This window comes from Aspergillus welwitschiae (assembly GCF_003344945.1).
Source record: "Aspergillus welwitschiae strain CBS 139.54b unplaced genomic scaffold BDQ94scaffold_7, whole genome shotgun sequence".
NCBI lineage: Eukaryota > Fungi > Ascomycota > Eurotiomycetes > Eurotiales > Aspergillaceae > Aspergillus > Aspergillus welwitschiae.
This window is the reverse complement of record NW_020798701.1, coordinates 243,314-256,772: the sequence shown is the minus strand read 5'-3', so window position 1 is coordinate 256,772 and position 13,459 is coordinate 243,314. Positions and strand designations below refer to the sequence as shown.

At 47.2% G+C, this 13,459-nt stretch overlaps 2 protein-coding genes across 2 annotated transcripts; both read left to right on the top strand.

Moving 5' to 3' along the window:
* Positions 1-3,212: 3,212 nt before the first annotated feature.
* BDQ94DRAFT_157704 (uncharacterized protein) lies at positions 3,213-7,078 on the top strand (the record flags this gene model as incomplete). The annotated part of the gene is made up of 13 exons (XM_026768794.1): positions 3,213-3,334; positions 3,450-3,540; positions 3,795-3,961; positions 4,032-4,035; positions 4,248-4,310; positions 4,499-4,660; positions 4,997-5,192; positions 5,247-5,445; positions 5,499-5,618; positions 5,668-5,820; positions 5,866-6,385; positions 6,446-6,500; positions 6,552-7,078. 13 exons carry the CDS (start codon positions 3,213-3,215, stop codon positions 7,076-7,078), a joined length of 2,379 nt encoding a protein of 792 aa, XP_026629146.1.
* Positions 7,079-10,598: 3,520 nt separating this feature from the next.
* On the top strand, positions 10,599-12,273 carry BDQ94DRAFT_121123 (uncharacterized protein). The gene is made up of 7 exons (XM_026763770.1): positions 10,599-10,748; positions 10,801-11,142; positions 11,193-11,568; positions 11,615-11,735; positions 11,785-11,852; positions 11,906-11,936; positions 11,986-12,273. Exons 2-7 carry the CDS (start codon positions 10,984-10,986, stop codon positions 12,146-12,148), a joined length of 918 nt encoding a protein of 305 aa, XP_026629145.1. The 5' UTR covers positions 10,599-10,748; positions 10,801-10,983; the 3' UTR covers positions 12,149-12,273.
* The last annotated feature ends 1,186 nt before the right edge of the window (positions 12,274-13,459 follow it).

The window sequence follows — 13,459 nt, the reverse complement described above, 5'->3', positions numbered from 1 at the left end:
TGCCAAGATTGGACCCAATACTTCGAGGCTGAAGGCTTACAGCTTCAGCACTATGGTATGTTGGTCTCGAACTCATCAGACAGAGCAGGTGAGAATTCTGTGCTCCCTGGGATCAAGGGGGGTTGGTCGTTTGGATTACCCAATATTTACCAGCAGGATCTCTTGAATCTTGCAACCGGCAGTGACACACGCACCTTGATGTCAATGCTCTTGCGTACGATGCAAGAAGCCACAAAGACTGGAATTCTGTAGGCCACTGCGGGTCATTGTTTGCCTGAGCAAATATGCCCATTGAGGTGACCTTGGATCTGTTTCTCTACCACAAGTTATGGTATCATGTCGAATTATCTTCCCGGTTCTTCAAAGACCAAGAGGAGCGATTGACTCCAAATGATAATGAACTCACTAACGAGTTGGAGAAAATAGAAGTGCCTGTGTGAACGAGGATGTTGAAGCAGGGTATCTACAGTTGCAGATCGGATTCTCTTGGGAACCTGTCCAAAAGATACCATCAGCTTCAATGATGTGAAAAGCACACTCTGGTGTTTTTATTAAACGCGTATTTCACAGGGAGAGGACAAGAACCGTCGATACCGGGTAAAATGGGGATCCTGGAGTCATTTGAGATGTCATCTACAGCATCCCTTCTTATAAGACGTTCCAGACCATATACTGTCAAAGACGTTTCCTTGTTCTCATTCAGAGACACTTTAGGTTCTGGCAGATTCAGTTGAGAGAATGGCGCTTACTTTAAAACCATCAGTCACACCACTATACCTGGGGCACATAGTACAGTTCCTACTATCACTAAGGTATTCCTGTGGATATGCAGCCTACCCGCTCCATCCGGTCAAATCGTGCCATCCTGCGAGAGATCAGGTCTTGAGTAAGATAGACCCATTGAACTGAATTCTTGCTTAGAGACCCATTGCTGCTAGACAGGCCATGCGAGACCAGACTCTCGGTATACATGCATCTTTTCAGACAGTCAACAAGCCCTTCGAAAGTGGTGTACTTATCTCGAAGGAATCACAAGCTTCTGCCACCAGGAGCGGACTCACAGCGGAGCGCATGGGTTTAAATACTGATACATGCAGCTCAGCACTGCAATGAAGATGCCAATAGCAATTGGACGAATTTGATGTCAAAGTCTATTCCGTTCCGAGCCCTCTCAGCAAAATAGCGACGCTCCGAGCAATCAGAAATCTCTCTGGAGTTTGGAACGAAGAAATATTTGACAAAGTGTGTCGGAAATCCGAGGACACAGGCCAGGATAGGCGAATCTTCCGTTCACTCCAATATATCATGCGTCTTCTCCGCAGGGTGGTTGAAGCCCTCGACCCTTGATCGCTTCCGTGCATGTGATCCTGCTGGGCTGCACACTTTCATACTTTACACGAACTTTCTATGAACTATTCATTTTCATATCGGGATCCAATTCTTACCACTTCAACAATGGCTCGTGGAGGCGCCACCGCATGGGAGGATCACATAGCAAACTCAACTACAAGCGAAGCTTGAGCTTGGCACCGGTCTGTTCAAGCTCGCGAAAAGAATCTTGCAAAAGATCACGAGATCATGCAACCAGCAATCCAACAACAGCAAGTGGTTGTGCATATCTCATACGCGGCAAGACCTTGCATGCACCAGGTGACCGCTCATACCACTCCCTAGTAGCCGTTGCATAAAGAGAGATCTACGAGGCTATGATATATTCGCATTGATAATGAGTACTATCATCTGCGGTTCCATTCCCCTTGGTTTGATCCATACAGGAACCCCAATAGAGATGTCTTGGCTGCGTTAGCGGGCGCGATACACTCACAGCATACTAACATCCAAATGATTCGACAGGCACTGCTTTTTGTGTGTTGAACGGCGTCGACACAGCGATAACAGTTTCAAACACCACTCGGTTGCTTCCAACATTTTTCTTTTTCATCGTGGTTGGACCTCCGGACACGCGAAACGAAGTTGCCAATCGCGGCAGAGCCCCTGCTCACTCCACAGATTTCCCGTCATAATGCAACAAAGAAAGAAAAAGAAGACTTTTCTACTTCCACTTTGTTCAGGCTAAGAGGAAAGCCAACTCTACTTGTCCTGGTAGCGACTCACGCAGTAGTTTTCGCTGCAATGAACCACTTACTGGCACTTCCAGTTCAAGTTCTTCAAGGATGGAAATGAAAAGCTCACGGTTTTACGAAGTAGAGCTGTTCTAATACCCAGATCAGGACCTCTGTAACTACTGTTTTGTCCTACATCAGAGGACATGAAACGTGGACTAAGATGTGATTACCTGAACCTCTCCGATGTACATTCATCGGAAAGTAACGAAGTACCACTGCTTGAGACGTATAGAGCCGGGTTAGAATACACATTCGTGCACCGCAGACCACAATTCCCCGAGAATGAGAATGAAGATGGGTATTGCAACATCTTCGATAAGCTGACTACGCATAACGAGTCAAATGTCATCAAGCCGATATTGAAGGATGCCTTTCTAGTGGAAGAGTTCAATATCACGAGGATGTTGAAGAAGTCATCATTCTTGCCAATCAAGAGCCTCCATACACTGTTCTAGTTCTTCCAAAGAATTGAAAGCTTTAATACATGACAAACGAGACCAGCATGACACCAGCCCAGGTAGTCAGCTGGATTTCTTCCCCGTACATCTCGCGGCCAGAAAGAAGCCATCTGTTACCCTACGCCATCTGAAAGCACTCACAATGGAGCTCAAGGATCTCTAAAAAACATGCGAATTATCAGATGGCAAGGTCGTAGTAACGGTTTGGATCTCAGATGCGTCTCGGCTATATATGCTATGCTTGCAGTATCGGGAACCAATTCCTGTATGTTTATTTCAATCTGATTCCTTCTATTTGCTACTGATTACTGAAAAAAGCTAGCACGTCATAAAACGCCCACCATTGAAGCACTACCCTGTCCAGTTGTATTCTTCTGAGCACTGACAGTAAATATTGAAACAATACCCTTGAAGACATCCAGATTGTGGTCACACTTCCACTAAACATCAAAGAGACGATGTGGCCAGACCCGAGCTTCGGCATCGAGTTCGTCGTCGTTGGCACACAGTCTCTTCACAACTGAATTGCCGAGCCTTCTACGTTGAACAAGCGCAAGGACGGGCCCTAGAAAATTGTCTCTTTCATGTTCTTTTCTCGTACGCAGTACTTCAGTGTGAGCCGCTCGCAATGACTCACCACAGATGGGACCTGGCTGCTGGCTTTGCTGTCGTCAAAGTTGACAACGTCTACCGCCCCAATCGACGTGCTCAGTTCATTCTGCTCTGTCTATCTCCGCAAAGCTACACAGGGTACAGGGCTATTCTTCAGTGTCGAAGCCTCTAGTCAGTCTCTTGGTCCACAGAGGCCACAGTACATTATTCCAATTACTACACAGACGACTCTCAACATTTAACGACCAGGAAGGGAAAATTTTCAGGCCCAGGTGGATACTGCGAGAGAAGGTCGTAAACAGTACTTCTCTCTGCGTCCCCATATCACATATGGAGAGCTGACCGTGGAGCCACATTGGATAAGCGCCTTTTAGACAGAGACTTACTACTGACGTTCTTATTATATCGCCATGCAAACCCCAGTTGTCTTCGTGAAGAATGTGTGGGAGAAGAGTTTTGGCCAAATAGTAGGCGCTTCTTAAACGCCAGAAGCCTTGGCTTTTGTTGTCCTGAACAGGCATAACGGCAATTGAAGAGGAGCTTTAATTTGCAAAGTTTGGGGAGGACGGGAATGAGGCACACAAGTGTACTTAGCTAGAAATTGTTGATATTAGATAGAGATACTGGCACTGATCACCATCACCTGGGTGGCGTTTGTGATTGCCGAGGTCATTCCCTTCTCGGATTTGCTGTCTATCTTCAGTTCGCTCTTCATCTCGGGCTTTACTTTCTACTTTTCCGCGCTGATGCGATTTTTGCTGGTGCGTGAGGGCAAGTGGGACACGCCTAAGACTTTGATACTGGAGGTGTTAAACCTGTTTAATTTGATTATTAGCTTGGTGACACTGGAGACTGTATTTATACCAGTGTTGATGATATTATAGATTGTCCTGTCTCTGATTTATCTCTAATATTATAATATTAATTCTTATTTTCGAGATTCTTAACCACCGCGGCGGTTCTGGAAAGGGCGTGTTTACCTGCGCTGCTCCAGAGTAAAGCATTCTTTGTGATTGAATTGGGAGCCGAATCAACTATTTGATCACCATAGATCTCCTACATTCACGGGACAACCAATAATTTTGTCTTACGAGAGGACTCTGTCGGCGCCTCGGTTCGCTTTTTACCTTAGCTTGACGCTACTTAAATTGTCTCGATGATTGGAAGGATTGTTTGTAAGGCGGTTTGCTAAGTCATGGCTGATTGCACCGAGAGCCTCATCTCTGATGTGCGTGTATTTGTAGATTCTTTATGAGACGGATTTCTTGGCTTTCCTGGTAGGGTAGTCCGGAATCTGGCTAGAAAAGACTCTTCAGGGAGCAATTAACATATCCACACGATTGGTATGACCAACTTAGCATCTCCTTTGTCTCAGGCTCACCCAGAGAGATGTACCGGCCATTTGGTCAGCGTCTCAGCTGCTACACTGAAGGTTATCATCAAGCGGAAGAGGCGGCACCTCGGGTTAGCTCTGGTAGCTATAGGCTCGGGCTAGGGTTACTGTGGATACCAGAGTTTGGACAGACAGTGAAGGTACCAAAGCTTACACTGTTGGAAGGCTTACCAAATAGGTGTATTCCTTGTTGTATACCCGAAAGTCCGGCCAGGAAAACTCTAAGCCAAGTTGTTGGCCGATCTGAACTTGGTTTGCGCGGATATAGCATTGCATAGGTTCTGATAACTGTAATATCAAGGAGATGTCGATTATTATACTTGATATGCGGAAAGTGGGCGGGTCGCTAGCTCTGCGATATAATCGCTACTTAAGACCGGCTAGTACGTCGTGTTTGAGTGGAAAAGTCCATGGAGTGCTCTGTCTTTTTTTTCGCTACCCGAAGTCCGATCACGGCTCTCCTATCATATTATCCAATCATGCAATCATCTACAGTTGACCTTCTGTCATCAGACCTATTTAAACATTACTATGAGGATGGCCCTAGGGAGGCGCATCTGGAACGCACGTATCTCCGGGCCAGGGCCTTTGCTCGATTCTGGCGTAGGTCTTCAGTTGTTGCATTTCGGTTATCTATACATTCTGACAATCACCCAGAGCTGACCCCAGATGATGTTCTCCAATTCACACCGAAATTCAGGCGCGCACACACTGATGGTATCATACTTCGGGATATAGCCGCCCAATCCGCATTCAGCGTTCATTACAATCTGGTGGGAGGGACCATTGCATCATTGGCTCCGCAGCGGCCGGACCTTCAGCCGTTACTGAGGCAAATATTCAATTTCGATGTTGTGTATGTGATCGTTGAATAGGCTGCATAGACAATGCTGATGTGATTGTGAGTAGTACTACCTATATGATGACGGAGGCCGGACACGGCTGCGATGCGAGGAATCTCGAGACTATTGCCGTTTGGCAGTCTGATGGCAGCTTTATCCTTGACACACCAACGCCTGCCGCAAGAAAGTATTGTATCACAGTCCACCTTTGAGCAGAAGAATGCTAAGATAAATAGGCTCATGCCGCCCTCCGCACCTCTTGCAGCAGGGATACCACGTATAGCGCTTGTCCTTGCGCGCCTGATAGTCGAAGGAGAGGACCGAGGCACCCGACAGTTCATTGTTCCGGTTAATGATGGGCGACAGATGTATCGGGGAATTAAAGCATGGTTGGTACCCGTTAAATGCACCAAATACCTGGTTAACAATGTCAGGGGTCTTCCAGCTCCTGGAGCCGGAAGGCTACTCGATTTCGTCCTTACAACCTTCGATCATGTCCATCTTCCGCCAACCCCCATGTTAGGAGACCTTGCAAGACCTTCCAACATGCGCGATCAGTACCTCACTGCCATCGATCGGCTGAGCACAGGTGCACTAATCGTCAGTCTATGGGTCATTCCGTTTCTGAAGGGTGCCGCTTTTACTGTGGGCAGGTATAGCCAGCGTCGCACAGTTCAGGAAGGCCTTCAAGGGGAAAGGGTCCCAATTATCTCTTTTAGAACTCAGCAGCTACCCATTGCACACGCTTTAGCTGAGGTTGCTGTACTAGCCCCGTTTGCGGATTGGGTTATCAAGCAACAGAAAAGCCCTTCTATCGGCCCTGGACTCAAACATGCGCTTAGTATTATCTTGAAGGTCGTTTTCCTTCAGCATGGGAGTGAAAGTCTCAAACAATTGAACGAAAGAAGTGGTTCCAGGGGAATGTTTCCTATCAACGGTCTCATGGAGATGGAGGTATAGCCGGGCCTCTTGTATGTCTCGAACCTTGACAGGTGGCTGACACGGCCCTTCTAGACTTATCTTCGAGCTAGCGCTTCAGCAGAAGGAGAAATCTTAGTCCATTCCATTCGTGAGTGATTCTACAGCTTTCACAAATTACACTCATGCTGATGCCTTATAGGCTCTGCTACTGAGTTGCTTCATGGCCGGTTCAGGATACCCGATGCTAAGACGCCAGACTCCCTTTTGGGACGGCACGAGGCAGGGTTCATTGCAGAGATGAAAGAGTCCCAGAAGAGGACCAAAGGTCATAGGACTCCTGAATATAACAGGCTAATTCTACCTCGTTGTCGCCCCATGCTTCTGGCTATAGGCCAACGGATGGCACATGAGGCAGCCGTTGATGCGGGTGTTGATCCCAATTTTCTGGCGCTGTATGAAGCCGGAGCGGTGAGGAACGACTCAAGTTGGTATGTGGAGCAGCTGGGGCTCAGTAGAGCATCCCAATATGATATGGAGTGCCAAGCGTGCGATAGTGTGATGTCGCAGCTTGATAGGCATTTGGACGAATTGGGTATCGAGCCGTACTGCACCGCCCCGATGCTGTCGCCGTCCAGATGGGATAATTTCATCGATACCTGCCCGAAATACACAGGAGACGCAGTCCCTAGCCTGAGTATTGGGGATAACCGAGAGCAAAAGCTTTGATATTATAGAGTGTCCCGCAATTTAACCAATTACTGCGCGTGGAGCCGAGAGGAAAGTTGTATGAAGTAAACGGATGAAAGAGTTGAAGGGGAAGTGGAGATGGCGGTGGAGCTTTGCTGCCTGAGCTGATCGGCTCGGCTAACCCCAGAAGGGTCTAGTGGGTCCTGAGCTGGTCAGTGACGTTGATGGCGTCTCGCTCTTCTTTCTCGACTTTTGGCTCATCTCTGGTTCTTGGTCTGGTCTGGTTCCTGATCCCTTCTTCTTCTTCTCAAGTGAAGTACGATTATCGTATTGAGCTGACTATCTCATCAATTTACTATCTTTATCTTTACATACTATATCCCCGAATTAATCCACGATGGCCGCCTCAGCCGTTTCCTCCGCTGTCAACTTCACCCTTCCTTCCTCCAGTTCTGGCTCTTCCATTAAGCGACCTATCAAGACAGTCTCGAAGCCTTGTTTCGGCTGCGACTGCGGAGACGAAGAATGCGACTGCTGTGTTTGCACTGTGATGTGGTATGTTAATCAAAGACCCTGGTTCTTCAGCAAGAATCCTTAGTAACTCCCATATTTGCAGAACCCACGCTCGTTGCTTTTATAGCCATGTCTATAGCGTCTGAAAACCATCTTGGCTATATACCGAATTTAATGATACAAATGACTTTCAATGGGTGCACTCAGGAGTTTGTTATAAGGATGGTGTCGAAGGCAGGGAGTACATACGTCATTGATGCCACCCCTTGCCGTCCACGTCGATACGTTTTGATATGACTATAGCAAAAGCATAGCGCAGAATGATCGATCTGCTTCAAAATTCCAGCTTTCAAGCCGGGTTGTTCAGTATTAGCTCTATATTCCCTGACTAGTGGATGTAAGGCTTACGACGGGCCTCATGGTCAAGGCCCTGGATACTTCGGAGGTGCCTTTCCTACACTTGTCCCGAATACAGGCTGCAATGTTAGTAGTAACATGTCTTTTTTTGCCTGCTATATGATACCTTGAGATGTGGCACCGACTAGACAATAGCAGGGGACCCCAGACTAGCGTCGTCCGGATGGTCTAAGGCTAAGCAACGATGGGTTTAGCATGCGTGTCCAGCCACATTAGGCTGCATACGCGAGTCATTTTTTAAGACACCTCGTGAGGGGAAACAGTCCGACCCCAAGATTTGAACACCTCTGAGGCAGCACCTGTCTTGCTATTTAGCGCTCCACATATCCGAATCTACATCTTCCACACAAGGATGCCACCTTCAAGCAACAGATTTTCAGCATAGTCCCACAGCACATAAACCATAGTGTACTCAAGATCCTCAGGTATACATGCGATCGGGTTCAACCGGGAAATGTCTCCGCCTCCTTGTTTCGAGATAAGCCACATTCCTAAGCGCCCACAGGTCTAAATATGGGTGATCCAAACGAACTAAGCAATGCGCTAACACTACCCGGCTCAGACTACTGCATGATATAGCGATGCAATGCACTTTTAGGGTAAAGCACGCTACACTGGCGCAAGGCTATAGGAGGGGAGGCCGCTATTGTGTGTGGGTTGGGTGAGGGATGTAAGAGATGAGCAGAGCACAGCCGCATGATAACACTCCTCTTGATTTTCATAGGCATATTCAGTGGTCTACCTTGAATCTGCCTTGCTAATCCCTGTCATTGCTGATCTATTTGAATCCCCCACAGTCCCTCTTTGTGTGATCTGCCTACGTGCGAAAGTTTAACGCTAGATTCTCGAAACAAAGACAACTATGACATCGTTTTTCTCCACTCCTCCGTTTCGTCGAAGCATTTCATTATCTTCATGCTTGACATCAGACGACAATGACGGGGTCGCTGAACCCATTTCGCCTAACGATGTGGCAACTGTTGCGAGTGCACCCGCTCGACCTACAAGTTCCGGGGATCGGAGCCCTTCTGTACAATTTACAGCGAGGCGGGAATCCAGCCGAAGAGTGGCGTCTGTACCTTCACCTGGGCATACGGAACGACCCAGAAATCTCATATCACCGAAGCCTAGAACAGTACAACAATACATATTAGAATCCGATGAAGCCAACCAGAAATCCAACCATCTGCGGCGACTAATGGCCGGCTCTCCCTCTTCACCACCCCGATCACGTGAGGCTCCAAGATTCAGTGGTGGCCCTGTGGGCGATGCCATTTCGCCAGGGGTGAATGATGTATTTCAGGATGCTGTGGAGGAGCAGGTCCAGAGTCCTGCAGAAGATGACAAGCCAGGGGTTACGACAGAGGCTATTCTTTCCAGCATGCACAACATCATTCGGGGATCTTACAACGAAAATAATAAGGGATACGCTTACGTTTACCGGGACAGTAAGGATGAGTGTCAGCGCTTCAAGATTGGATCGACGGATCGGCCAGAAGTTCGCAAAAAGGAGCTCGACAAACAGTGCAAATACGTGGACTGGGAATTAGTACAGGATCCTAAATTGCCTATCTGGGAGTATAAACGACTAGAAAGACTGGCCCACAGTGAGCTGCAAAATTTGAGATGCAATTTCATATGCCCCGGTGACGGTATCAAGCATCGAGAGTACTTCTATGGCTCAAACGCTACTGCCTCTGAGGTCCTCGGACGCTGGTCGCGGTGGTTAGTAGAACACGAGCCATATGACGAGAAAAGCAAGCTGAAGCCTTTCTGGTCCGAGCGCCTCGAATGGTTCACCGCTAACAAAACGGCATCGTTCTATTTCAACTGCAAAAAAGCTGAATGCTCACGGCGGGACTCCAGTCATGCTGCTTGCCAGGAATGTCTTCGGATAGGATGGAAAGTGTGGACAGAACCAACGACGCTCGACAAGGTTAGGTACTACTGTCCTTGTTATGCCAAGGCCATATGGGAGCGCACACCCGCACTGCCTACCTGTTTCCTCTTCATTTTGTGCGGCAGATTGATTGGGCCAATGATCCTTGCTCATTTTCATGATTACGGACTTCGCGGAGAGGTAATCGTGACTGACGTTGTTATATGCATGTGCGCCTTTCTCTGTCACTATTCCCAGAATAAGGCACTTCAAAAGGCACTTCAGAGGGGATCTGGTACAAAGGGCATCGGTAAGAGAGCTACATCAGCTTCAGGGCAATTCTTTATCTCTCCAGAGGGGCACTCCAGCAGGCATGACCAAGAAGGAACTCCTGCGAAGAAGAGAAAGCGATCATAGCAATCTCGGACAATTCATGACAGGGCAAGTCCGGGGAAGGTCCTTTGCTCTTCGGAATAGGCACGGTGAAGTATACGGTGATTTTCAAGACATATCGCTACTATTGACGTGAATATGCTTTATCCACCATTGCAGAGACTATTCACAAGGAACTAGGTTGTCAATCGAACACTAGATGGCAATCATGGCAATCTAGTGTGTAGCTCCGAGGTTGTGCTGTGATACCCACCCGCGATGATGTCAACAGGGTTTCCCGGCCCACCCGGATGTTTACAAGGCACAGCTGAGGAGGCTCGCCTTGCACTGTATCTGTAGATCGGCGTTAGTGATATCAGATCTCACCCAGGAGCCAGGAACAGCGAGTTCCAAAAGAAACTTCCAGCTATTGTGGAGAAACCCAAAACCCTGGGTGTTGACGTAGGCGGTCCGTCACCTGACAGCCAACCCAAACTGCAGCTATCTTAACTTGGGATCCACCGGAAGGTTCGTCACAATCCTCATCTTCTTACCAATTCTCGATTGACGAGATAACGAGATAGTGGGAGCTTGCCTTTTGTCGTGGCGGGTGCTCAGGATTGTGTTGTGTTGAGCAATGCCACTCCCCTTTCCACATCAACAAACTCCGACTAGCTGAGCAACTCATGTTGATCTTAGTTATACCAGATATGCAGCGACCGCGCCATCGTAACAAATTAGCAAACTTCACAATTAACAGTCAATGAGCGACGAGCATCCGAATGGCTTTGGCCAGCCATTCTTCATTGTGACATGGGCCGAGTTTGGACTGGCGATCATCTTCATGATCGCTCGAGGCGTTGCTGCTTCCAAATTGATTCATAACGTGACAATGGACTGCTATTTGGCCATAGTCACATTTGTAAGTACCTCTTCCACCTTGCAATATCGCTGCTCATATTGATATGACAGGTTTTGGGAGCTGCAAGCATGGCGATGATTACAGTGGGGGCTACATACGGGCTCGGCCTACCGCAGGACATGTTAAGTTTCAATCAGAGCAAGATGGCACTACTCTATGGCTGGGTCAACCAGCTTATTGCCCTCGTTGCGATTGGTTTAGGGAAGCTTACCATTGTCGCATTTCTCGAACAAGTCCAAGGCTATCAGACCAAAGCCAGAAGCATCTTTCTCTGGTCTGTGGCAGGCAGCAACCTCGTCCTGAATTGTATCGCTGCCATCCTGATGATGCTTCAATGCTCGCCGAGGAGGATGCTGTGGGAGGCATATGCTAAGGGAAGTTGTCCTTATCGCGGCCGTATACAGATATTTGGCTATATTCAAGGGCGTGAGTGTGTCCTCTCGCTTCATGGGTTCTTGTCTAACGTTGACAGCTTGGTCTGCTTTTTGCGATTTTGCACTAGCATTATACCCAGTTTCTTTCCTTGCACGGGTCCACGCTTTCTCGATAGCGACCCGGATCGGTCTCTGCGTACTGATGGGATTTGGCGTCGTGTACTGCACCTTTCCTCTTACTGGATGATTTAGTACTGACGCAGAGTAGAGCAGGGGCATGTGCAATAGTTAAAACAGTTCAATTGACTGTTCTCACCAAAATCCACGACCCGAGTCGTGAGTGACTGCTGTCCATCAGCTTGCGAGATGAGAGCTAACAGACATTGTAGAACAGATTGGGACTGTCATTGTTTGGAATCAGTGAGTAATACTTGACATCTCTGATACCATCTCTAATAACCAAATATAGAACCGAAATGTGGGTCGTATTCATTGTCAGCTGTATACCGCCGACGAAAGTGTTCTTCAAGCATATATATCGCCGGAGTTCTATCCGGCTAGGTTCATTTGTCGACCAAATGCGGCCCCGGGAACAGGAGATAAAGCCGAATGAGTCGTTTCAGTCTAGTTGATGTGGCCGCTCAGTACGAGGCGTGGTATTTATCAATCAGTCGACAGTATGGGGAAGCTATATTGTACTATATCTGTGTATTTATTCGATTATGATACCATGGCGCTTGGGGACTATTAAGAGAACAATTCAACCGAACTATAGTAGCAATACAGTGTAAGTGGAGCGTAACACAAGACTCAATGCTATCTATGCTTTGTATAAGGAGCATGAAACTTTCCTAACTGCTGTCCGCGCAGCTGATACTTGCCTACTGTTTCAAAGTATCACGAATCCAATCATATGACTCGTTATCAGCACCACATCTCATTCTCACTATTAAGTAGACATATATACACGGTTCACATTCATAGAATAATGAGTCACGCCATCCACCTCAGTATTTATACACCGGCCAATCTCCCAATTAGTGACATATTGCCTCAACTGACATCCCAATGACTCAAACCAATACTTACCCAAAAGAAGCTACCAACGAAAATCCGCCCCCAAATCCAAACATCCAGCCTACCTAATCAGTCCCAAATTCCCGAGATAAACCAAGATCGGAAATCACAAATCTCGTCTTACTCAGCTCACCTCAGCCTTCACCTAGGCCACTAACTCACTAACGAACTAGCAGTAGTAGTCAACCACTATCTATCTCTCCCGTTTCATACTAAGTTAACAAGGGTATAATTTACGGCGTAAAACCTCGTACCCCATTCGACGGCTCGGCAATTCCTTGTACTTTAATGATTGACAATCATGCTGCCCGAGTAAACCGACATTGTTCTATTTTCGGGGTTATTTCGGCGAAACAATATATAGTAGATCGGGTACATACGTATGCTATGAGTTTATTATAGTTAAATCCAGGGGCAAGAAGCGGTTCAGAATTTTGCCTTGATCTGCAACTTGGCAGGGTGATCGTTTACTTTGCTTTTTTTTGTTGTTGTTGTTGTTGTTAGTAAGTACTTTTGTTGGGGGGTTGTTTTGGTATTGGGACTATTAATGGGATTTGACATGTTTGATTGAGTACTAGTGAGTGACTAGTTGTAGGGAAAGGGGGAGGGTTTCATGGCTTTTTTGGGTATGGAGTGCGATTGTTTTAGTAGTAGTAGTAGTGTTGAATAGTTGTCGCTAGAGCAAGTTCAGTTTAGAAATTGTGAAGTGGCTAAGTAGTCATAGCAGCAGTGCAGTTACTAACGTTAAGTGCCAGAATGACATGCGTCATGTTGTGGCACAGTGCTGGTTACTTAGTAGCCAGTACTAGTATTTATTGCTTAGTAGTAGTAATGTGACTAGCAGTAGCTCAAGATATATCTTTCCC